At 44.7% G+C, this 27362-nt stretch overlaps 1 protein-coding gene across 1 annotated transcript in view; it reads right to left on the reverse strand.

Annotated features, from left to right (window-relative positions):
- The window catches only part of plaa (phospholipase A2-activating protein), a 43419-nt gene extending 17344 nt beyond the window's left edge, over positions 1–26075 (reverse strand). Inside the window, exons 1-8 of the mRNA XM_084311781.1 lie at positions 25831–26075; positions 23086–23279; positions 22528–22628; positions 17869–17989; positions 13741–13908; positions 12188–12323; positions 6609–6778; positions 4411–4562 (exon numbers count right to left, since the gene is read on the reverse strand). Of these exons, the coding sequence (XP_084167907.1) occupies positions 4411–4562; positions 6609–6778; positions 12188–12323; positions 13741–13908; positions 17869–17989; positions 22528–22628; positions 23086–23279; positions 25831–25979 (1191 nt within the window). The 5' untranslated portion in view covers positions 25980–26075. The remainder of the gene's footprint in view (positions 1–4410; positions 4563–6608; positions 6779–12187; positions 12324–13740; positions 13909–17868; positions 17990–22527; positions 22629–23085; positions 23280–25830) is intronic.
- Positions 26076–27362: the final 1287 nt, after the last annotated feature.

Consider the following 27362-nt stretch of genomic DNA (forward strand, 5'->3'; position numbering starts at 1 on the left):
GACGTTACTAACGGCATTCGTTTTTTCAGTAACGAGTAATCTAACAGATTACTCTTCCAATCTCAATAACGCCGTTACCGTTACTGCAAATAAATGCGGCACGTTACTATGAATGAACCCGTTTCTTTCATCAGACAGATATCTGCGCTGAGGGGCAATATGTTCTTCCTTGTTTAGTGCGCAAATTCTCCACTCATCTCCTCTGCAAGCACTGCTCCACTGTCTCTGTCTGTCTACTCTGGTCCAATCACATTCAGCGTCCCGTCAGCGTGTCTCCCCCCCCACCCACAGTCTGCGAATCAGAGCAGAGTAGGGCGGGTCTTCACGGAATGCATGTTGTCTTTCAGCGGGGCCGAGTCAGAGCGAGTTGACAGCGCATCGACAGGTAGTCTAATCTGCAGGTACTGTAGCTAGTAACCTCATTCCCAGTTGTATCCCCGTGAGATAAATGTAGCTAGTAGCCTAGTTTCGCCAGCAGGCAGCTAGTAGAAAAATGTGGCATGTTCAAAGAAAGTAAAAGAAAAGTCGACAGTGAAAATCGCTGCAATTCAATGGTGCATGGACTAAAAAATATGCGTGCATCCTCCCAGCACCAAGAAACGGTAGCTCTTGTGAAGAGTGGCAATTTGAAGCCACTATGAAACAAAACAGTTATTTTGATGCAGCCTTTCCTCAGAATTCAGTGCTAAGAACCACAAAAATAAATGGAATGAAATCATATCAAGCTGCAAGCAGAATTAGTTAAAAAAATTGACATGCATTTCCATAGCTGTGGATGAGTCCACTGACACCACTGAATGCTCAGTTGCTGGTGTTTGTGAGGTTTTAGTGAGTTTGTTTGTGAGAAGATTGGATCAGTTGTACTTTTTTTTGGAATACTTTAAACCCTTTTTTTGTGGAATATTTGATGTGGCCCAGCCTCACCCAGACTCTACCTCCAGCGGCCCCCAGGTAAATTGAGTTTGAGACCCCTGGTTTAGAATGATTCGATTCGATTCTTATATCTGTATGTTGTGTATGTCATAAATGTCATTATGAATTGAAAATGGGGGACCCTGATGTAAACAAGACGAAAGTCTTTCTCTGATCTGCATCCCCTTAACAATTGTGTGTATTGAGCCATACTGCTGTACCCATTCTGCAATCTGTTAATTAAAATGTTCAATCAATCAGTATATATTTGTTATTTATTTTTGGTATAGTGCTTAACAAGCATAATTTAATGTTGCCCAGTTGTGGCCTGTTGAGGGGCAATACATATCAAAAGTTCCAAAACATCTATTGTATTTGTATGATCCACTATATAAACATAGTAATTATAATATCTACATACATGGCATTTGATTGATTGATCTCACTTTGTCCCACAGCAACATTAAAATAGTTTAGATTTGTGTATGTTGTTTATGTTTTTTTTTTTTTTTTTTTTAAAGTAACGCAATAGTTACTTTCTGAAGTAACTAGTTACTTTTATAATTTGTAACTGAGTAAGTAATTTAGTTACTTTTTAAAAGTAACTTGCCCAACACTGGTCAGGAGGTAGCTAGAGCGGGCGTCTGGTAGGGCCGTCTTAAATACTTCGAAGCTTCGTTCGATGGGCATGGGATTCGAATATGAAAATAAAATTTGATTATGTAAAAAAAATAAAAAAAAATATATATATGATTTTTTTGTTGTTGTGCAAAATCAACTGCCTCTCTTTGTTAACTACAACAATGCTGTTTGTTATTTAACCCTTTATTCGCCAATGACGTGTTCCCACGTCATTCTCCGCCATGCGTAATCTGCCAATGACACCGTAAGGCGTCTTTGAGATCAATATTTCAAAAATCTGTGATGGCAATCATATTTTACCCACGGAGACTTGGGATCTCCTGTTGATCTCCTCTCAACTCTCCAACGGTTCAAGAGCGCCATCTGGTGGCCGATCGGTGGATCGCCCAAACAGGAAGTGACACGCCGGAAGTGGTGCTCATCCATATTCGGTCCGGGCACTCGCTATCGTTAGCGGGACTCTAGCTCGACACACTGGACAGCAATCAGTTGCCAATAACTCGATAAACAACATGATTTGGACGTATATACTATTATACAACCTGGAAATGGATCGCATATATCAACATCCCATAATCGAGAACTTTCTGCTCGACGCTGATCGCCCAATGCGGTGAGTTTCAGCGTGTTTGATTATTATTAAACGTATAATCTGCTCCGATATATATATCGCCCATACTAAATAAATGATTTAACGTCGGCCACGGACTTATAAACCCCCCCCCCCCCCCTCCGGTCACCAGCAGATGATGAGGCAGGACGTTTAGGACCTTGTACAATTGAACGTTTTAATATGACGTCAATCGGTATCAAACTACATTTGATGATGTAATATATGTATTTATAGCTATAACTCGCATTCTGCAGAATGCTGCAGAAAACGATAAAAACATATTTATACTTTAGACCAGTGGTCACCAACCCGTCGATCTTGATCGACTGGTCGATCTTTGAGACCTTCCCTGTAGATCTTTCCCTGACATTTTTTTTTAAATTTTATCTTTCCCCGAGAGTCCACATTACAGTTCTACTTTTTGTTTTGATGTGAAAAGTGATGCTGCATAAGATTACTGCACTTAGCACTGACTGAGAAAGTACATATTACAGTTCTACTTTGACAAACATATTACAATTAGCATTTTCTAATGTTAATAATATGAGAGTCCACATTACAGTTCTACTTTTGTTTTGATGTGAAAAGTTATGCTGCATAAGATGACTGCACTTAGCACTGACTGAGAAAGTATACATTACAGTTCTACTTTATAAAATGCTAATTGTAAATATGTTTGTCAATGTTAATAATATGAGAAAGTCCACATTACAGTTCTACTTTTGTTTTGATGTGAAAAGTGATGCTGCATAGGAGGACTGCACTTAGCACTGACTGAGAAAGTACATATTACAGTTCTACTTTGACGTTTTAATGTTGGACCAAAGCATTGCATGTAATTAGAATACAGGCAAATAAAAGTAATTTAGTTTAAAGTACAATCTTGGCTGTCTTTTTCTCTCAACGCTTCAATAGGTAGATCTTGCCTTCAAAAAAAAAAAAAAAAAAAAGTGATCTTGGGCTTAAAAAAGGTTGGTGACCACTGCTTTAGACCGTATTTTAGTATGAATATGTGAATGAAAAAGTAGAACGTTGCTACATCCTAAACGATAGATACTTGACGTTGAATGGGCCATAGTAATGTCAATTTAGCAATACAATTAAAAAAGTTATAGCCCTGCAAAGAAGGGGAACATCTCCATAGACTTATAGTGGTGGCAGAGAGGGGATTAAGATCAGAATAATCCCTGGCAGATAAAGGGTTAAGATGAGGTCGGACTCGGCACTGACAGATTTGTGTTCATTGTGCTGCTTTTATAAAGCCTCAAATGAAGGCTTACAATATTTCATGGAAGCAAAGTGTTTAGTTTGTCTAAGATTTAAAAAGGTTTAAACTTTACAGCACTGACAAAGTTGAACACAGTGCTGTACAAGTCCCACAACATAATATATATATATTTTTTAATAAAAATAAAAAATAATTTTAATTTAAATTTTGAAGCTTCGAATTAAAATCGAATCTCGGCCCCGAAGCTTCGAATTCCAAAAAATACATCGAAGGTCAGCCCTAGCGTCTGGTAATCTGAAGGTTCCCGCTCCTCCCGGGCAGCGTGTCCTTGAGCAAGACACTTAACCCCTAATTGCCCGGGATGAGCCGGTTGGCACCTTGCATGGTCGCCTCGGCCGTCGGTGTGCGAATGTGGGAGTGGCCGGGTGAATGTGGAAGTGGATGGGTGAGTGTGTGAGTGGATGGGTGAGTGTGTGAGTGGATGGGTGAGTGTGTGAGTGGATGGGTGAGTGTGTGAGTGGATGGGTGAGTGTGTGAGTGGATGGGTGAGTGTGGGAGTGGATGGGTGAGTGTGGGAGTGGATGGGTGAGTGTGGGAGTGGATGGGTGAGTGTGTGAGTGGATGGGTGAGTGTGTGAGTGGATGGGTGAGTGTGGGAGTGGATGGGTGAGTGTGTGAGTGGATGGGTGAATGTGTGAGTGGCCTGGTGAATGTGAGGAACAACATTGGAAAGTGCTTTGGATAAAAGCTGCTATATAAAATGCACTAATAACCATAATCTGTGTTTAGGATTTATCATCATCTCAATAGAGGATTCTTCAAATTTAAAATACACGTATGCAGCATTGTCGTTTGACCTAATAAAGCTAATCGACATCAAGCCCCGCACCCCATTTCTTGATCCTCCAATCACAACCGTTTGTCAGAGAAAGGAACAGTTGTGATCGGAGTATCTAGAAAAAGAGGGCAGGGCCGGCTTGAGACTGGCCAATAGCAGCCCACCACGACGACCTCACCTTCCCCTCGTACATGACGGTCTTGGACGTCTGCTGGTTGGAGCCGCCCACCACGTCTCCGATCTTCATCCAGCGCTCCTCGCCGACGCTCCACTGGTACGCCTCCACCTGCTGCCCGTCCTTGATGAGGCGCGTCTGCCCGTCGCGGTTCCCTGGAGGAACGCAGGGCGCAAAGAAGCCAAAGAGCATTTGCAAATCGCCAGATGCAGGGCGTTCCCGAAACAATGGCATAGGGGCGCCGCGCCCCTACGACGACAACACGCCAGCACTTTGATATCAAAAACATGGATTTATAAACACAATGTTATCACCACCTGCACATATTCACATTCATACATTTATTCCCGTTTATATACACACACTGTATAGTATAGTATATACTATATCTATATATATCCCATACCGACTCTTATTAGTTATACCCCTGGCTAGTATGGCTTACTAGCGTATGTGTATTTATACTTGTATCACTGTACATAATACGGTACATAATACTGTACATACTAGGGATGTCCCGATCACATTTTTTTGCTCCCGATCCGATCCCGATCATGTGATTTTGAGTATCTACCGATACCGATTTTTCCCGATCCGATCAAAAAAAATTATTAAAAATATATATATTTTTTTTCTCCCATCCCAATTTCTCACATTACATTCACCCTGAATGTTGACGTTATCCAGGTGAAAAGTTAACCTCATTCAAGCGAGGCATTGCAACCGGAGTAATCTAAAAACTCCGCCTCCAACCTGCTGCTTCATGAGATTTTTACATCGTCTGTAAAAATCAGGTGACTGCAAGTTCTGCAATTCATCCTTGACATAAATCATTTGATGTATTTTTCAAGTCAAGAGTTTTTGTCACGGCATACAAGTATACAATGAAATGCGGATGTATAATTCAATCAAAGGAAATGCGTTTGTTTTGGCAAAATTCTTCTGCTCTGTGTGACAATAAATAAATGAATGATGATATGCAATTTAAAACCAAAACTAAGGCCTCAGTATGAGTTTAAGACGTGAACATGGTCATGTTTGTTGAATAAAAAAAAATGTAAAAAAAAAACCAGACCACGATCTTCTGGAAATCACGTGATCGGATCGGGACATCCCTAGTACATACTAAATACGGTACATAATAATGTACATAATACTGTACATACATGATTGGCATTTTACTCAGTAGCTTCATTATACATATTCCACTTAATAATTTGTTTACATTCAATCACACTGTATATCGTTACACTCCTTGGGTTGGATGGCGTTTTTGTGCTGTCCAACAACAAGACACTTGAATCTAAATCACATCTCAAGACACAGAATAGGATGAGGAGTTCTGATGTGGAAATAATAACCCGGTGAGCGTCACCCCCTTGAGTGCCACCACCCACTTCAATGATAGCGCTCTCATATTTGTGAATGCATAAACTACATCTTAAATTATGTGTCTAATCTGGCCGTCGCTTATCAATGACTTGATTGCAGTCAACATTGTCGAAACGTTTTTTTTTTTTTTTTTTATAAATCGGTTTATTTCCGTTTTATACCATTTTGAAAAACGCTTGTTTTTTTTAAGTTTCAGGAAAATAGAAAGATTCTGTGATAATCGCCCTTTACTGGAATATTCTGGAATACACAAAAAACTGTCATTTTTCGGCCTATTTATGAATCGTTTTCAAATAAACGCTAGATTATCGATAGTATGGGTACTTATGCACGCTATAGAAGCGAGCTGAAAAATCGATTCTCTCATTTCCTGATCAGCACACACACAGGGCACACGCTGATATATAGGTGAAAAAAGCTCCGATTATCCTAAGACTGGTAAAATAGATTCCTTACCTCAGATCAGATGTTCTCCAAAAAGATTATTCCAATTCCTGATAGCCATTCCAAATATCGATCGCGTTTATTGATCCAACGCTGGGTACTGACAATATGGATTCCACACTGTTCTGATGGTCCACAATGAATCCGATCCTCTCGGGTGACTGCCCGCACTAACGAGAGACTAGATTGATGAAATATTAATTCAAATCGCTAATAGCGAGATATCTCGTCGCTGGCACTCAGTGTTAAAATATATCGCGATAATTATCGTTATCGTTATATCGCCCCAGCCCTACTTCATCCGATATGTAAATATGAACATGGTTATGGCCCAGGGTGTAAGACGTGACCAGGGGGGTGGTTACCGGGCTCGTCCAGGTGTTCCCGCCCCGGGAGATCCTCTATCTTGATGTCGCCGAGGTCTCCCGTCTTTGGGTCGATGGTGCATTTGGAGAGCTCGTCCTCGAAGGCCTGCAGGTCCAGGGCACTGGCCACGCGCGCCTCCGACTCCGTGAACACGCGGATGATGCCATCGCTGTGGGGGTTAACGACAGCACCAGGGTTAAGTTAGTAGCTGTGGGGTTAAGTTAGTAGCTGTGGGGGTTAACGACAGCACCAGGGTTAAGTTAGTAGCTGTGGGGTTAAGTTAGTAGCTGTGGGGGTTAACGACAGCACCAGGGTTAAGTTAGTAGCTGTGGGGGTTAAGTTAGTAGCTGTGGGGGTTAAGTTAGTAGCTGTGGGGGTTAATGACAGCACCAGGGTTAAGTTAGTAGCTGTGGGGGTTAATGACAGCACCAGGGTTAAGTTAGTAGCTGTGGGGGTTAATGACAGCACCAGGGTTAAGTTAGTAGCTGTGGGGGTTAATGACAGCACCAGGGTTAAGTTAGTAGCTGTGGGGGTTAACGACAGCACCAGGGTTAAGTTAGTAGCTGTGGGGGTTAATGACAGCACCAGGGTTAAGTTAGTATCTGTGGGGGTTAATGACAGCACCAGGGTTAAGTTAGTAGCTGTGGGGGTTAATGACAGCACCAGGGTTAAGTTAGTAGCTGTGGGGGTTAATGACAGCACCAGGGTTAAGTTAGTAGCTGTGGGGGTTAATGACAGCACCAGGGTTAAGTTAGTAGCTGTGGGGTTAATGACAGCACCAGGGTTAAGTTAGTAGCTGTGGGGGTTAATGACAGCACCAGGGTTAAGTTAGTAGCTGTGGGGGTTAATGACAGCACCAGGGTTAAGTTAGTAGCTGTGGGGGTTAATGACAGCACCAGGGTTAAGTTAGTAGCTGTGGGGGTTAATGACAGCACCAGGGTTAAGTTAGTAGCTGTGGGGGTTAATGACAGCACCAGGGTTAAGTTAGTAGCTGTGGGGTTAATGACAGCACCAGGGTTAAGTTAGTAGCTGTGGGGTTAATGACAGCACCAGGGTTAAGTTAGTAGCTGTGGGGGTTAACGACAGCACCAGGGTTAAGTTAGTAGCTGTGGGGGTTAATGACAGCACCAGGGTTAAGTTAGTAGCTGTGGGGGTTAATGACAGCACCAGGGTTAAGTTAGTAGCTGTGGGGGTTAATGACAGCACCAGGGTTAAGTTAGTAGCTGTGGGGGTTAACGACAGCACCAGGGTTAAGTTAGTAGCTGTGGGGGTTAATGACAGCACCAGGGTTAAGTTAGTAGCTGTGGGGTTAAGTTAGTAGCTGTGGGGGTTAACGACAGCACCAGGGTTAAGTTAGTAGCTGTGGGGGTTAACGACAGCACCAGGGTTAAGTTAGTAGCTGTGGGGGTTAATGACAGCACCAGGGTTAAGTTAGTAGCTGTGGGGTTAACGACAGCACCAGGGTTAAGTTAGTAGCTGTGGGGGTTAATGACAGCACCAGGGTTAAGTTAGTAGCTGTAGGGGTTAATGACAGCACCAGGGTTAAGTTAGTAGCTGTGGGGGTTAATGACAGCACCAGGGTTAAGTTAGTAGCTGTGGGGGTTAATGACAGCACCAGGGTTAAGTTAGTAGCTGTGGGGGTTAATGACAGCACCAGGGTTAAGTTAGTAGCTGTGGGGTTAAGTTAGTAGCTGTGGGGGTTAATGACAGCACCAGGGTTAAGTTAGTAGCTGTGGGGTTAAGTTAGTAGCTGTGGGGGTTAACGACAGCACCAGGGTTAAGTTAGTAGCTGTGGGGGTTAATGACAGCACCAGGGTTAAGTTAGTAGCTGTGGGGGTTAATGACAGCACCAGGGTTAAGTTAGTAGCTGTGGGGTTAATGACAGCACCAGGGTTAAGTTAGTAGCTGTGGGGGTTAAGTTAGTAGCTGTGGGGGTTAATGACAGCACCAGGGTTAAGTTAGTAGCTGTGGGGGTTAATGACAGCACCAGGGTTAAGTTAGTAGCTGTGGGGGTTAACGACAGCACCAGGGTTAAGTTAGTAGCTGTAGGGGTTAATGACAGCACCAGGGTTAAGTTAGTAGCTGTGGGGATTAATGACAGCACCAGGGTTAAGTTAGTAGCTGTGGGGGTTAACGACAGCACCAGGGTTAAGTTAGTAGCTGTAGGGGTTAATGACAGCACCAGGGTTAAGTTAGTAGCTGTGGGGGTTAACGACAGCACCAGGGTTAAGTTAGTAGCTGTGGGGGTTAACGACAGCACCAGGGTTAAGTTAGTAGCTGTGGGGTTAATGACAGCACCAGGGTTAAGTTAGTAGCTGTGGGGGTTAATGACAGCACCAGGGTTAAGTTAGTAGCTGTGGGGGTTAATGACAGCACCAGGGTTAAGTTAGTAGCTGTGGGGGTTAAGTTAGTAGCTGTGGGGGTTAATGACAGCACCAGGGTTAAGTTAGTAGCTGTGGGGGTTAACGACAGCACCAGGGTTAAGTTAGTAGCTGTGGGGGTTAACGACAGCACCAGGGTTAAGTTAGTAGCTGTGGGGGTTAATGACAGCACCAGGGTTAAGTTAGTAGCTGTGGGGGTTAATGACAGCACCAGGGTTAAGTTAGTAGCTGTGGGGGTTAATGACAGCACCAGGGTTAAGTTAGTAGCTGTGGGGGTTAATGACAGCACCAGGGTTAAGTTAGTAGCTGTAGGGGTTAATGACAGCACCAGGGTTAAGTTAGTAGCTGTGGGGGTTAATGACAGCACCAGGGTTAAGTTAGTAGCTGTGGGGGTTAATGACAGCACCAGGGTTAAGTTAGGATCTGTGGGGGTTAACGACAGCACCAGGGTTAAGTTAGTATCTGTGGGGGTTAACGACAGCACCAGGGTTAAGTTAGTAGCTGTGGGGGTTAACGACAGCACCAGGGTTAAGTTAGTAGCTGTGGGGGTTAATGACAGCACCAGGGTTAAGTTAGTAGCTGTGGGGTTAATGACAGCACCAGGGTTAAGTTAGTAGCTGTGGGGGTTAATGACAGCACCAGGGTTAAGTTAGTAGCTGTGGGGGTTAACGACAGCACCAGGGTTAAGTTAGTAGCTGTGGGGGTTAAGTTAGTATCTGTGGGGGTTAATGACAGCACCAGGGTTAAGTTAGTAGCTGTGGGGGTTAAGTTAGTAGCTGTGGGGGTTAATGACAGCACCAGGGTTAAGTTAGTAGCTGTGGGGGTTAACGACAGCACCAGGGTTAAGTTAGTAGCTGTGGGGGTTAATGACAGCACCAGGGTTAAGTTAGTAGCTGTGGGGGTTAATGACAGCACCAGGGTTAAGTTAGTAGCTGTGGGGGTTAATGACAGCACCAGGGTTAAGTTAGTAGCTGTGGGGGTTAATGACAGCACCAGGGTTAAGTTAGTAGCTGTAGGGGTTAATGACAGCACCAGGGTTAAGTTAGTAGCTGTGGGGGTTAATGACAGCACCAGGGTTAAGTTAGTAGCTGTGGGGGTTAATGACAGCACCAGGGTTAAGTTAGTATCTGTGGGGGTTAACGACAGCACCAGGGTTAAGTTAGTATCTGTGGGGGTTAACGACAGCACCAGGGTTAAGTTAGTAGCTGTGGGGGTTAACGACAGCACCAGGGTTAAGTTAGTAGCTGTGGGGGTTAATGACAGCACCAGGGTTAAGTTAGTAGCTGTGGGGTTAATGACAGCACCAGGGTTAAGTTAGTAGCTGTGGGGGTTAATGACAGCACCAGGGTTAAGTTAGTAGCTGTGGGGGTTAACGACAGCACCAGGGTTAAGTTAGTAGCTGTGGGGGTTAAGTTAGTATCTGTGGGGGTTAATGACAGCACCAGGGTTAAGTTAGTAGCTGTGGGGTTAAGTTAGTATCTGTGGGGGTTAATGACAGCACCAGGGTTAAGTTAGTAGCTGTGGGGTTAATGACAGCACCAGGGTTAAGTTAGTAGCTGTGGGGGTTAATGACAGCACCAGGGTTAAGTTAGTAGCTGTGGGGGTTAATGACAGCACCAGGGTTAAGTTAGTAGCTGTGGGGGTTAACGACAGCACCAGGGTTAAGTTAGTAGCTGTGGGGGTTAATGACAGCACCAGGGTTAAGTTAGTAGCTGTGGGGGTTAATGACAGCACCAGGGTTAAATTTAGGGATGGGAATTGATAAGATTTTATCGATACGATTCCATTATAGATTCTGCTTATCGATCCGATTCTTTATCGATTCCCTTATCGATTCCTGATAAATGTATAATTTAAATAAATAAATTGGAAATGCAGCAGAACTAAGCTGGTTAGAATAACAACATGCAACTTGACATTTCCGATTGTCATTTATTGTTGAGCCCCCATCAAAATGGTCGCAATTTCGAGCCCTTACAAATTTAGTGACTGCTCTGTGACACTCGTTCACCTGTTCCTGAGTCAGTTTACCCCGCTGTGCGGGAGAACCACTAGCTGCAGCCTCAGTCTATTGTGATCATCTAAAATGGATGAAATGGGAGAATATTTATACAGTGAAAGCATTCGTTTTCATTTAGGTTTTCCTAGTCATGGAATCAAATAGTCTGCTATGGCTGCATGCACAGCGCTGACGTTATTGTTTTGAAATGCGCAACTGTCGGAAAAACATGGCATCGATAAGAGGAATCGATAGTCACGGAGGCATGCGATTCCAGGAATCGAACAATTAGAAACCGGTTCCAAACCGGTTCCGGTTCTCGATTCCCATCCCTAGTTAAGTTAGTAGCTGTGGGGGTTAAGTTAGTAGCTGTGGGGGTTAAGTTACAGGGCTGTACCGAATAGTTCGAAGCTTCATTCATAACGTTCACATTCGAATTGTAAAATCAACATTTGAATTTTTTTTTACTGTTTAAACCAATGGGGTATTTCTTCACAGTTGCAGATAAAGATTAGGCTACCCTAATATTATACTATTATAATATAGGACTCGTCGTTAAAATTGCATACAGCTCTTTTTTTACTGTTTAAACCAATGGGGTATTTCTTCACAGTTGCAGATAAAGATTAGGCTACCCTAATATTATACTATTATAATATAGGACTCGTCGTTAAAATTGCATACAGCTCTGCGCTCCGTCAAGACGTCAGCATCACTTTCGTACCAACCGTGAGCCCTGATTGGATTATTTACGTTGACGAAACTGACGAGTTATATTCATTAAAGAAAGTTGATTTAATAAGAAAATTCGAATGAAGCTTCGAACGTCTGTCGTCATATTTAATGAGGTACATAACAGCGGGTGAGATGTACAGCGACAACACCGTCTGTTTAACTGAAGCCTAGCCTAGCATTTATAGAGCTTGGCTATATTAATAACGGCAAGGTTTCTAGTTTGATCCTCGGCACAGATGGGCGGGTGGGATGCCGGCTCCGAGTTGGCAAATTGGATCGAGTTACCGTCACTTGTTCCAGTGCCTACTCACCTGCATACAACAAAAAGCACTGACCCGCTTCCCCTCGATCCTCCAATCACAACAGTCACTTCCCTCAGGGAGGATGAAAAAAAAAGGGGGGGGGGGGGGGGGGGTTGAGATAACTCCATTCTAACCATCGTTGCCCATTATTATCCCATTACCTGGCGCCGACGGCAATGTCGTTGTTGGGCAGGATGCAGCAGCACCACACCGACTGGGCGGGCAGGCGGATGGTCTGGGAGCACTCCCCCTTCCTCCAGATCCTCAACGTGCGGTCCTCTCCTGTGCTGACGAAGTCTGACGGGAAGGAGAGAGGCGGCGGCATCGGGGGTTATATATAGTAGGGGACCGGCTGGGATCACAAGGCAGGGAGACGGGTCACTTCATAGGACGGCAGCATCGGGGGTTATAGGGGACCGGCTAGGATCACAAGGCAGGGAGACGGGGCACTTTATAGGACGGCAGCATCGGGGGTTATAGGGGACCGGCTGGGATCACAAGGCAGGGAGACGGGTCACTTCATAGGACGGCAGCATCGGGGGTTATAGGGGACCGGCTGGGATCACAAGGCAGGGAGACGGGTCACTTCATAGGACGGCAGCATCGGGGGTTATAGGGGACCGGCTGGGATCACAAGGCAGGGAGACGGGGCACTTTATAGGACGGCAGCATCAGGGGTTATAGGGGACCGGCTGGGATCACAAGGCAGGGAGACGGGTCACTTTATAGGACGGCAGCATCGGGGGTTATAGGGGACCGGCTGGGATCACAAGGCAGGGAGACGGGGCACTTTATAGGACGGCAGCATCGGGGGTTATAGGGGACCGGCTGGGATCACAAGGCAGGGAGACGGGGCACTTTATAGGATCGGCTTGACAAGAAAAAACACCAGTGAATTTAGTCTGGCCCTTCCAGACTTTCTTTGAAGAAAACAAAGGGTCTATTCCAGAGAGCTTCTTTCATATACAGCGGGGCTAGTGAGTTCCATCCAAAGAGATCTATTATAGTGGGGCGGCTACGTGGCGTAGTGGGCAAGGCGCTCGCCACGAAATCTGGAGACACTGGGCTTGCCTGTTCGAGCCCAGCGCTCCACATTTGCTTTCAGTTTAGCTGGTCGTCCGTACTAATACACATTGGCCGTATTAGGGGGTGGGAAACTGATGGGTGGGGATCGGGCGTTGTGGACAGCGACTCCTACAGGTCGGTTGGTGCGCCTGCGCAGTAGAATCAGGAAGTGTCGGGGGCAGCGTGAGCCTCCCACGCGTTACTCCTCGCCACTGAGAGATCGAGCTGCGCAGGTGAAAAGATGCGACTGCTGTTACCTCAAGTACCGGAGGGGACTTGTGCTATGTATGACTTAGTCCACATTGCAGCCGGCTTGTGGGAGGCAAGAAACAGCGTTTGTGACAGGGGAGGGTTGAATTGGATGATACGAAATTGGGATGGGAGAAAATATAGAAAATGGGAGAAAAAGTGGATCAAAAAAAAAAGAATCAGTTGTTCACCAACCGATGTATGTTTGCCAATATATACCTGCCCAGTTTTGCCGATATGGTCACACATATACTGTATATCGTCGTGCTGTACTGTATCCCTAGACTAAGATAATATTTTCTCAATGTGGGAAGAGGTTTAGCTGGATGCGGTGGAGTTGGCATATAAATATATATACCTGCATTTCTTTAGGGGGGGGGGGGGGTTAACCTGAACACACCTTGGCCGTTGGGGAACACGGCCATGCTGTAGATGTAGTTGGTGTGACTGTAGTAGACCTGGACACACTCTCCAGTGACAAGCCACCTCCTGATACTGGCGTCGTTGCTGCAGGAGAAGAACTCGCTGTCGCTGATGACCGCCAGCCCCCTCACGCAGTCCTCGTGGCCTGATGAAGAGCGACAAGGAGAAAGCTGCTGTTATATTCATGCTGTCGCTGATGACCGCTAAGCCCGGCGTGACCCGATAAACATTTTCATGGTTTTAAAAAACAAATGAGTTTTACACCTTAACTCATTCACCGCCAATAACGATTATACTCGTTATTGGCCGTCATCGCTAGTTTTTTTTCTTTTTTTCGATTTTAATATTCTATACACTCTCACGGACCTCTGTGTTATCATTGGAACTCATTCTGAGACCCCGAGAGTGCAATGCCGGCCGAATCCTGCTAGGTGGCAGTATCGCCTACCCTTTGAAACCTTATTTCACAATGTGTGTTACATTTTATATGGTCTGGGCGGAGAATTTGGACCCAGGCAAGTGAAACGCTTCATTCGAGCACATTGGAACGCGTCCAGCACACTTGATGCATATTTTGTGCCATTTCATGTCAGGGACGCGTGTACCGGTTCCGCAACAGTAAGTGACTTCCGGGTAGGCCTGATTGGCCCCGACAGGCACGTGACGCGGCAAACTCAGGACGCGCAACGAGGCTGCTGAGAGCTGTCGCGCGGAAATAGGCTGTCTATTGCCATTCTCTAACACAAACTCTAACCTTAACCAGCTCCTTAACAGCGCCTAAACTTAACCGTTCTAACCTTAACCAACTCCGAAACAATGCCTAACCTTAACCTTAACCATGCCTAACCTTAACCATAGAAAGAATATTGCCATTCTCTAACACAAACTCTAACCTTAACCAGCTCCTTAACAGCGCCTAAACTTAACCGTTCTAACCTTAACCAACTCCGAAACAATGCCTAACCTTAACCTTAACCTTAACCATGCCTAACCTTAACCGGCGAAAGAATACACGTTAAAAAAAAAATCACGTTAAAAAAAAAAATTTGATGGGATTCGAACTCACCAACAACGGACCGCAGGATCGCAGGACCGCTGCTCTGCGAGGTGAGCTATAGCGCCGAATGAGAGTCATGGCGTATTTGGACGGTTACGTAATTCCGTAAGGGCTCCGCGGAGCGTGCCGCGCGGCAGAGAAAGTTGCGCGTCACGTGCCTGTCGGGGCCAATCAGGCCTACCCCGGAAGTCACTTACTGTTGCGAAACAGCTACACGCGTCAGGGACCTGACATGAAATCAATCAGACAATTGGAATATTCATTTTGGAATAACTCCTAGCAAAGGTAAGGACTATATGACATCAATCCTAGTTTGATCCTACAATGATTTCACATCGATCAACATAATAGTATTCAAAATGTATGCTATTGCTGGGGCGCCCCAGTGGCGAATCACATAGCGCGCTCAGCCGCGACACGGCCGACCCGGGTTCTACTCCCGAACCCGTCGTTATTTGCCGAATGTCTTCCCCCCACTCCGTCTCCCATTCCTCCTCTGTCTCTCCCTACTGGACTGCCCAGTAGAAATAAAGCGATAAAAAACGCCAAAAAATAAATCTTAAAAAAATAATAAAAAATTATGCCATTGCTGACGATCAGAGCATCACAAAACGACCCCCCCCCCTTTGATGCCTTCATGATGAAACATAATACCCATTATATACCTTCGATTTGGAAATAATATTGTGTCCAGGCGAGCAACGTGAACGACTTTCGCAAAATGCACATAGCGCTCCATGACTCAGCTTCCAGGAATTCGCCCGGATCACTCTGAAACTATACAATATTCACCACGGGATAACACGTGAACGTATACATGAAAAAATCTTTTTTACATATTAGACTACAAATAGTGTCTGTCAAATGAGCCAGACTATTTTCTCCATAGCTATAATATAGAATATACAATAGATCCGCAAAGATTGTGAAATGTCGTGAAAATAGGGAATGGAAAGCTGGCACTAGAGAACAGAGATGGGGCGTGGCTATGGCGTTGAATGAGTTAAGTGTGCTTAAAATAAAAGCACAGAAATGTACTAATTGTAAATCAAACATTCTAGATTGCTGTGCTTTTATTTTGAAGGCCACCTCGCTAGAAAGTCCCATTTCACCTTATATTTGTGCTGGCTTGACACAATGAGATAACCCAAACCCCGGGAAACATTAGACCTCTGTGACCTGGTGTTTTGAGTGCCCTCTCCTCGTCCAAGGGAAGCAACAGTTGTGACCAGAGGATCCAGAAAAGAGGCTGCCAGAATGCATCTATTCTTTCCCCAATACATTTCCAGTTCCGCATGCGCGTTCTGCGATCTGATTGGCCACGGACGTTTCTGGTCATGTGACATGTGCGCCCAATCGCGTGACGAGCTGTGTCTTTGCCCATTTCCGGGTCTAACAGCCCTAACGCCTAGTTTATCACTGGTTAAGCTTAGGCGACTCTTTCGAAGTTGGTTACGGTTTGGAATCAGGGCTCGTGTTCTATCGCCCTGCTCTAAGACAAACTCTAACCGTAACCAACATCAAAAGAGTGCCTAAGCTTAACCGGCGAAAGAACTTGCCGTCACACGATTGGCGCGACCAGAAACATCAGTGGGCCAATCAGAGCGTAGAAGGCGAATGCAGAACTGGAAATGTATTGGGGAAAGAATTCAGGCTGCCAGAATAGCTGAAGGGTCATGTACTCCAAAATAGGAATATCATCATATACCATATGGCAAAAAATCATATCGCGATAACGATATGATAATTCTCAGGCTGCAGCTGGTTTGAAAGCTAAAGTAAACCGGCTTCTCTGCTGGCTGTGGCTCCAGGAGAGTTGAACAGTTCTGGCTCTGCTAGTTTCTTTTCTATCTTTTGGCGCTTTTTTGGTGGACAAACCACCGCACATGTGCACCGTGACTCGTGACTGGAGTCTAGTTCTGCTAGCACACATAGCCTACTGTGTACAGACGGTTTCAAACTGTATTTTAAATTAGAAAGCAAACAAAATAAATAAATGGACAAGAGAAAAAGAAATCTCAATTTGGTCAGTATTGTCATTTGGACAAGCAAAGCCATTACTTTAAGTTGCAGGCAAGAAAGACAAGTCTGTCCACCGTCTCTGGTTTTAAAACTGCCCTGTTGCAGGTTACAAAAAAAAAAAAAAAAAAAATCCTTCCCGATATCGATAGTAAAATATATCGCGATATTTATCGTCATCGTTATATCGCCCAGCCCTAATATACCACAAATGCATGGGCTTGATTCCCAGTTTATACTACAGTGTACCGTTTGTTGAGCTACTTGTCCTGCTACATGTGCATGTCTCGTCTTAGGTTCTATAGCACATCTTAGGTTCTATAGCACGTCTTAGGTTCTATAGCATGTCTCAGGTTCTATAGCACGTCTTAGGTTCTATAGCACGTCTTAGGTTCTATAGCACGTCTTAGGTTCTATAGCACGTCTTAGGTTCTATAGCACGTCTTAGGTTCTATAGCACGTCTTAGGTTCTATAGCACGTCTTAGGTTCTATAGCACGTCTTAGGTTCTATAGCATGTCTTAGGTTCTATAGCATGTCTTAGGTTCTATAGCATGTCTCAGGTTCTATAGCACGTCTTAGGTTCTATAGCACGTCTTAGGTTCTATAGCACGTCTTAGGTTCTATAGCATGTCTTAGGTTCTATAGCATGTCTCAGGTTCTATATCACGTCTTAGGTTCTATAGCACGTCTTAGGTTCTATAGCACGTCTTAGGTTCTATAGCATGTCTTAGGTTCTATAGCATGTCTTAGGTTCTATAGCATGTCTCAGGTTCTATAGCACGTCTTAGGTTCTATAGCACGTCTTAGGTTCTATAGCACGTCTTAGGTTCTATAGCAGGTCTTAGGTTCTATAGCATGTCTCAGGTTCTATAGCAGGTCTTAGGTTCTATAGCATGTCTCAGGTTCTATAGCAGGTCTTGGGTTCTATAGCACGTCTCAGGTTCTATAGCAGGTCTTAGGTTCTATAGCATGTCTTAGGTTCGTTCTATAGTGCTTTGTTGTTGTTGTGGTTTTCCCAGCTGCTCACCTGTAAACGTCTTCTCACAGCGCCCGGCTTTCCAGAGCTTGATGGTCTTGTCTGCTGATCCGGACAGCATGAGGCCTTGCTCAGGCAGAATGATCACGGCCCATACTGCTGCGGTGTGGCCCTGGAGCGCAGGCGGGAAGACAACACATCCTGGTCACTCCATCTAGGGGATCTCTTGAGGTGACATTGACTAGCAAGTAGGCATGTGCCGGTATGACATTTTGAAGGCATGATCACCTTGGGCAAAAATACCCCGGTTCACGGTAAAAAAAAAATATATATATATATATATATATAATTCCCATTGAACAAAACTTATTTTATTACAGTGCACAAATCAGCTTTTCTGTAAGTGTTATTTATGAACGTGTGAAGACTGTCTGTATTACACACAGAGGGAACTGTCTGACCACTTTCAAACTAAGTACAGAATAAAAAATACTTCCAAATAAACTTTCATGATTATGAATAGGCCTATGTACTTCAAACTTCAACTTCAAATTACTTTATTTTCCTTTCGGAACTTCATTTGTGCAGTGGTTAAAAGACAAACATACAGTCACAATACATAGACACTCAACACTATAAAAATACACCAGCTATGTTAAAACTACAGTAAAAAAGACCACTATATAAAAAAAACACCAACTACATTAAAACTACAGTACTTAAAGCATGATATATGTGACCCAGTCTGGTGATGTAGCCTACAAGTCGCCAGGGTGAAATGACAGATTTTTTTTTTTTTTTTGTATATATAACTACAGTTCGAGAGTTGAAGAACATATTTAGTACAACAGCGAACAGATATAATAACTCTAATTGTAAGAATTCTGTGTTTAAAAAAGGCCGTTTTGAAACACAGTTTGTGCTCTCCACAGAGGAGAGGTGGGGGCTGGGTTTATTTTTGCATCTGAATAGAGCTGCGTGTTGGGATTCAGATTCACTGAGCCAGATAAAGGCATTCACACAGAGAGAGTCATTAACGTTAACGATGGACGCATTCAGGTGAGGGTAGTTGTCCACGCCCCCCCCCCCCAAACTAGCTGAAGTGTGAACATCTTTGAGAGGCGTTTTCTCCCCTTGAGTGTTTTAGACAACAGACTGAGTTACAAGATTTAAATGAATATATGATATTCAAAACATTCTCATATTTCAAAGTATGACACATCATTTGAAAGCTTACATTCTGTACTTTCACAATCTGGAAAATGAAAATGGAAAATGTAGGCACAAACCCTGGACTCGGTCACATATATCAAAATCCATGTGGAGTAGTTCTATATGTATATAAATAATAAATAATAGTAGTACAGGTGATATATGTCCATCAGGTGGGGCGGGGGGGCAGCCCGGCTTCCACCAGACCTAGGTGTTCAGCAGTATGATGGAGGTTTTTGTTAATGTAATGCAATCTACTTGCACAGATGTATGTTATATAACCTAGTACTATTCCTACTGGATTAAAACGTACATTTAAACAATTCCTCTTTTGTGGAAGATCAACAACCACCCACGGAACTATGTGTTGGGGATAAGGGTTCCGCACGGACCATATTGTTTGTTACTTTCCCGTCAGCACACTAACTGTTAGCTTAACGTCAACAGAGTTTAACATTAAATAAATGTTTAGCATCGTCTTTCGACATCCCCGCCTCAGACTCCTATCCTTCTCATGATTATGAATATATAACGGAACATAGGCCAATCTCACTAACGTTAGTCGACCCTAAATCAATTAGCAACATGATTCACCGGTACTACTAGCTAGCTGGCTAACTAGCTAACGTTAACTAGCTCCCGTCAAAACATTAGCTGTAATGGATCATACATGACGTGGTGTGCTGTAAGGCTGTCCCCGAAGCCTGTTTTTGGGATTCGAACTTCGTCAGGGTTTTACGAACGAACGTTCGAACCTTCGTTTTTAATTAAAAAAAATATATATTCAAAGTTAAAAACGTTTTTTTTTTATATATATCCTCAAACTAAATCCTCAATTTGAATAAAGTGATTAATCTGATTAAATTAGTATTTTTTTTTATTAAATCAACTTTCTTTAATGAATATAACGTTTTTTTTAATACTATAATATTAGTGTAGCCTAATCTTTATCTGCAACTGTGAAGAAAAACCACATTGGTTCAAACAGAATGAATAGACACATAAAAGAAACATAAACAAACAAAAAGATTTAAAAATTGATTTTTTTATTAAAAATTCAAATTTTGATTTAGAATTTGAATGTTAACATAACGAACGAACGTTCGAACATTCGGGCTCAGCCTTAGTGTGCTGTTAGTTATCTGAAAATAATGCTCTATACACGGGGGGGTAATTAACGTGAGCTAACGTTAGCCCTTCGACGAGTAGTTTGCATGGACACTGGACAGTAACGTTAGCTACATATCTAGCAAGCTATAGACAAAGAACGTTTAATGTGACTGATCTAGTGAGCTAGAATCAGAATATTCCACCCATCAATAGCTAATGTTAAATATAAATAACGCAATGGCCATACCAACCCGTTAGTTTTGACGGGAGCTAGTTAACGTTAGCTAGTTAGCCAGCTACTGACAGTTTGTAAACAGACAGGCAGATTCGCCCTACTGTTTGATGGTAATTTTATTTTTTCTCCTATTTTCCCCCATCCCAATTTCATGATTCCAATTCTTCCCTCCCCTGTCTTGAACGTTGCTAGACTATGCCTCCCACTGGTCGGCTGTAGTGAGGATAGAAGCCTTGCATCACGTGTCCCCTCCGGTACACGAGGAGGCAGCCTGTCGCATCTTTTCACCAGACAGCTCAAACTCTGTGGCGAGGTGTAACACATGGGAGGCTCACGCTGCCCCCGATACTTCCCGTTTCTGCTGTACAGGCGTCACCCAACTGACCTGTAGGAGTCGCTGTCCACAACGTCCAATCCCCACCCACCGGCTTTCCCACCCACTAACACTGCCAATTGTGTTAGTATGACGGCCGGCCAAGCCGGTAGCAACGCCGAGAGCTGGGCTCGATACCAGCATATCCTGCGTTAGTGGCGAGCGCCTTGCCCACTGCACCACTCAGCCGCCAATCCGTTTGAACGGAATTTTAAAGGTTTTGACACCGCAACATTTTCAAACCGCGGTAAACCGTGAAACCGGTTACCGGCACATGCCTACTAGCAAGCAGGGCTGGGTATCGTTTGAAGGTTTTTCCGACACCAGTGGGAATACCGATACTGATACCAAATTGATCCTTTTTTTTCCAGATACCTTACATTGCCGAGTTATGTGCGTTGAGTGTTCTTCTTTGTGAGCCAATCGGAGGCTTTGTTACATTTTGGATTGTGGTTGAACAGAAGACATTTTATATATTGGAAGAAACATGCTTATTGGCTCACTGACACTGATGAGATTAACTACTTAGGTATTGAAATTTTGTCGTGAAGTGTCATTTGATACCACAGCATTTTTCAATACTATAAAAGCATTGATTTTTTCGATACCCAGTTCTAATAGCAAATCTTGCATGGGCACGCCTTGTTACTGGGATATGCATTATCTTCATCCTATTTTCAACAAGTACATTGTATTTTTAGTGTCTTTGTATTTTTAGTGTCGTCGTCCCCCCGCCCCAACAATAACAGTAAATGTCCGCACCAGGTTTTTGGCTAGAAACTAGAAAGGCCAATCTGCTCGACCGGGAAAGCCTTACACTACTAGCCAACAGCCTAGTGCAGTGTCATTATGCAAGTGTTGCCTGGTTTGGGGGGCTGTCAGCTTCATTAAAGAAGAAACTACAGGTGTCGCAGAATAAGCTGATCAGGGTTGTGATGGACCTAGGACCTCATGATCATGTTGGGAAGAGTCATTTTCAGGAGCTCAACTGGCTACCAGTTGAGGCCAGAGTAGCCCAGCTTGGGCTCAAAATGGTGCACAAAATAATCAATCACAGGGCCCCCAAATAATTTAGCAACTATTTTCCTAGTGTTAGGGAATCACACAGCCACAGAACCAGATCTAACTTAGCAAACCTGCATCCTCCAAGGTGTAGAACAAAGATGGGACAGTGCTCATTTGCTCACACAGGAGTGGAATGAGTTGCCTTTGACCATCAAAACGCAGGAGGCTTCCTGCTTCAGTGTATGAGATCTGTACATTTTGTACATATTTTATTAATAATGTTGCATTTTACTTTTTATTAATATACTGTAGCCTGATGATAATATGTGTAATACATGTTTATGTAAATGCGCTACTGAGACCAAGGACCACAATGGAAATAAGTTTGTGACCTTTTTGTGCCATCCTTGATCATTTTAGGATTCATGACTTGTTGTAACATGTACTCTATTTTAATAATTTATCAAATAAACTAAACTAAACATCTATCCACCCATCTATCTATTCATACATCCATCTATCCATCTATCTTTCCATTTATCCGATTATTTAGCAAGGTGAGATGTGGAATTGCATTGAAATAAAAAAATATTGGGAGGTCAAAGAAACAAATAAGTAATATGCAGCTACTAGGCTACACTCAAGTTTGCACTGTTTGACAAACTATACCACAACCCTTAGCCACCAGCAGTGTATCCCTCCTGGTGACTTGTTGTTCACAATTTGCTTTGGATAAATACTTATAAAATAAATAAATAATAATATTTCAACATACCTGCAGCGTCATCATGCACTTGTCGTGGAGCCAGACCTTAGCAGTGGTGTCCCAGGACCCCGTGAGCAGTGTGCCAAACCTCCCAGAAGACAACGTGCAAACTGGGACCAGGATACAAGTGAGAAGGTTCATTAACGGGGTAAACCAACATTCTTCTACATTTATCCTTCAGCTATTCTAAGAATGGCTCGTTAGCATTCATCATGTCAAAATAAGAAAGTCCAAATGTGAGAAAGAAAGTCCAATTGTGTCACTGTCGTTTACTGTATCCCACTAACACCACCAGACACTGAAAAATCACCATGACGGGTGAAATAAACAATCAAAACATCACAGGCTAAAATAGGCCAAATGGATCCAGAAACACGTGTGTGTGTGTGTTGGTGTGTAAGAGAGGGTGTAGAGGGGCTGTGGCTGGGTCAGGGCACACCGTTACCTGTGTTGGTGTGTAAGAGAGGGTGTAGAGGGGCTGTGGCTGGGTCAGGGCACACCGTTACCTGTGTTGGTGTGTAAGAGAGGGTGTACAGGGGCTGTGGCTGGGTCAGGGCACACCGTTACCTGTGTTGGTGTGGCCTGTGAGTGTGTAGAGGGGCTGTGGTTGGTCCAGAGTGAAGACGCAGATGTTGTTGTCGTTCCCCCCCGTGGCGATGAGTCCTCTGGGATACGTGTCGCTGGGCGGGATGACGCACACGCAGGATATGAAGTTTGAGTGGCCAGACATACAGAGCATCTCCGTGAAACCTCCCTCCGGGCTGCGGGGAGAAGAGGAGAGAAAAGGCAATTCGGTCAAACCCCCCCCGCCGAGTCGAGTGACCGGCGGCAAATACGGTTAACCCTTTTCACTTCTCTTGTATTTTCTTCTTCTTGTGGCCATCTTGGTCTATATGTCATTTGTCAAGTAATTGGTCAAGTATATTATTATATACTTATTGTTATGCGTCTTGTAAGCCCATACGCGCTGGGCATGCACCTGTATGTAAGACACGAAAAAATAAAAATAAAACATCAAATAAAAAAAATCGACCACACGACAACAACGGGTTAACCCTTTCAGAACCACACTACAGAAGGTTATAACCCTTTCACTACCACACTAACCGTCTGCAGTGTGGTAGTGAAAGGTTAACCTTCTGTAGTGTGGTAGTGAAAGGGTTAATGGCTTGATTGATGATGAGCGGCTATCAACTTTCAGGTTCGATTGAGAGAAAGGAGGTTCAGAGGAAGGCATTATATGCCCTAGGGTGTGTTCCCAGCAGTGATGCCTGTAATCTGATTACTTTTTCCCAAAAATAGTAATCTAACGCGTTAATCTTTACAAGCCAGTAATCTGATTGCAGTTACTTGTCCAAGTGGCTGTGCGTTACTATTTCGTTACTATCTCATAATGCAGGCAGAATGCAGTATTTTCTTTCGTTTTCGACAGTCAAAAATACATTTTGAGCTGTTTCTTATTTGAGAGTGACGTCGTGTGGCAGTGAAAGGGTTAAATACACAAGAATGTGTCCCGCGGCGTGACTGGACCCTCTGTCTGTGAGTGACTCTGCTTTGGTCCAATCACATTCCCCATCCACAGTCTGCGAATCAGAGGCAGAGTAGGGCGGGTCTTCACAGCACGTCATGTGACATATGCGCCAATCGTGTGACAGCGGGGCTCCGTCGTTACAGCCTCGTCTGCACGGAGAATTCCACCCCAAAACGCTCGTCTAAACGCAAAATTAAAAGTGAAACCGCAAGACGACTTTTGCGGTTTCTGTTCAGACTTCCATCCCAAAACGCTCGTCTAAACGTAGCCTCAGTCACTACTTCACGTTTGTGTCAGCTAAGCCGGGTGAAAAAAACATTCATATGTGGAGGAAACAAAATACTGTCTACCGCTAAAAACAGCACATCCAATTGCATTGAAAGCATCTGGAATCACAACACTAGCCGACGCTTCGACTAGGTACAGGAGGACTCGGAGGTCCACCAGCCAAACGGATAGAGTGCAGGTATGTTCCACCTTTGAGTTAAACATCTTTTGCATTGCACTATTCATGAACATGGAACACCATACTGCAGTATGTAGGTTGTCAGTAGCACACAATAATAAATAATAATAATAATAATAATAATAATAATAATAATAATAGGAGGAGCAGTACCGTTTAATAGGCTGTTTTTTTAAGATCATGAGCTTCAGATACTGGATAGGTATTCAAACATAAAGAACATTTTCTTGAAGTATAACACTCCAACCCATCAAGTGCTCCTGTGGAATGGCTTTTTAGTCTGGGAGGGTTGGTGCTCACGCCTAGAAGGAACAGACTTTCTGACAAGACAAGGTTTGAGAAGATTCTGTTACCGATATATAATCACTGGTTTACTCACCCCTCTCCCCTGTTTCACTAGGAACATTAGAACCATATCTGAATAGGGCAGGCCTCAAAGGTAGGGTACATATCAGCCTACATGTGGTGTTATTGACCATTTCTCTTTTGTGAAATCTATAGATCTATAGATAGGCCTACCTGCCCTATTAGTACATTTTACTCAAACTGAGTACATTTTACTCAATTTTTTTTTGTCATTCTTATGTTGTGGCAGCAGCAGGGGGGACGACTTCGTAACCTAGTTACTTTCAAAGTAACTACGTTACTCTGATAATCAAGTAATCAGTAAAGTAACTTAGATTACTTTTTAAAGGAGTAATCAGTAATCAGATTGGCATCACTGGTTCCCAGTACAGTACAGCTCAATACACACAATTGTTAAGGGGATGCAGACCAGAGAAAGGCTTTCGTCTTGTTTACATCAGGGTCCCCCATTTTCAATTCATCATAACATAATGACATACACGACATACAGATAGACAGTACTGCTACATCTATACATTTATGACATACCAGATTTGCAAATACAGTACTGTTTGTGATACAAAAAGTGTCCAGAAAAGAGTGTATATACAGACATACAGTGTATATGCTGTTGAGGTTGAGGCTTCTTCCATCAACTAAAAGTTAAGTTGGGACTTTCAGCTCCAGTTGAATGAATGACAGCGCTCCTTTCAGCAGCTAGTAACACAGCTAGCTTGTAAATAAATGGCCACAGAACCTAGGAGGAACAACTGAATACTCGTATGCTGCCTCGGCATTGGGACGTCTAGCCTATAATAACCACAACAGCCACAGCTCGTCCGTTACGATTCTAAAGTTGAACAACAACAAGTCGGTCACCATCAGTCGCGGCTAGCTGCCATTGTTAGCTAGCCCCGCGGCTAACGGAGCAGCTAACGGAGCAGCTAACGGGGCTAACCGCCGTTCTTACCTGGCGCTGGGCGCCCACAGCCTCCCGGTGCGGTCCCTCGACACGGACACGAAGGCTCCCGGGGGGAACACGGCGGCGGTCAGCCCCCGGACGTCCATCTCGTGCCCCGGGATGGAGCAGCTCAGTTTATACGAGGTCGTTGACGCCATTTTCGAGGCCCGAAAAAACGAGATGAAAACAACAGTTGCTTAATAATAAACACCGGCGTTGCTGTCAACAAGAAAGTAAGCGACTATTTAGCGGATGTGGAATGACGTAGGTTACTTCTTCTTCTTCTTCTTCTTCTTCTTCTTCTTCTTTTTGCGATAGTGTGCAGCTGCAGAGCCGCAGGGCCAGGAGCGCTCTCAGGGCCGCGCTGTAAGGGCCGCTCAGCAGCGCCACAGCCACCCAATGGCTGAATTGGAGTATTGCACTGTGCGGGCACAGCTGTGAGATCCGCGCGAGGCCAGATATTGAGGCAAGGCACCTTGGTTGAGAAATGCAGGCTTCAATCTATGTTGTTTAGTCTATCTGTTCAGTACTGTTCAGTACTGTTTCAAGATGCACAATGAGATCTTCTTCTTCTTCTTCTTCTTATTTGAATTTCCGGCAGTGGGAGAGAATTGTTGGATATATATAGAACACAAATGTTCTAGAATGGTCTATTATGACATCATACTGTGACATCACAAATGTTCTGGAATGTTCTATTATGACATAATACTGTGACATCACAAATGTTCTAGAATGTACTATTATGACATCATACTGTGACGTCCAGGGGTGCAGTCGTGCACACAGGCGGTTACACGGCGTGTTATTAGTAGTCACTCAGGGCAGAAGTGGTGCGCAATGATAAGTACCCAGCCGTTGTAGAAAGCTACTTCTCACCTAGACTAGCGGGGGGGGGCAGCGTGGGGGGGCAGCGTGGGGGGGGCAGCGTGGGGTAGCAGCGTGGGGGGGCAGCGTGGGGGGGCAGCGTGGGGGGGGGGCAGCGTGGGGGGGCAGCGTGGGGGGGGCAGCGTGGGGGGGCAGCGTGGGGGGGCAGCGTGGGGGGCAGCGTGGGGGGGGCAGCGTGGGGGGGGCAGCGGGGGGGGGCAGCGGGGGGGGGGGGCAGCGTGGGGGGGCAGCGTGGGGGGGGGCAGCGTGGGGGGGGCAGCGTGGGGGGGCAGCGTGGGGGGGCAGCGTGGGGGGGGCAGCGGGGGGGGGCAGCGTGGGGGGGCAGCGGGGGGGGGCAGCGGGGGGGGGGCAGCGTGGGGGGGCAGCGGGGAGGCCATCCCGAAACGAGGCGTGCTCACCAAGAGAGGAGGTGAGGAACCGTCTCCATTTATATGTGTGCGTTAGTGAGGCGTGACACACGTTCATCCACCACTGAGGAACCGTCTCCATCTATATGTGTGCGTTAGTGAGGCGTGACACACGTTCATCCACCACTGAGGAACCGTCTCCATCTATATGTGTGCGTTAGTGAGGCGTGACACACGTTCATCCACCACTGAGGAACCGTCTCCATCTATATGTGTGCGTTAGTGAGGCGTGACACACGTTCATCC

Source organism: Notolepis coatsorum, assembly GCF_963971535.1.
Source record: "Notolepis coatsorum genome assembly, chromosome: 4".
NCBI classification, from domain to species: domain Eukaryota; kingdom Metazoa; phylum Chordata; class Actinopteri; order Aulopiformes; family Paralepididae; genus Notolepis; species Notolepis coatsorum.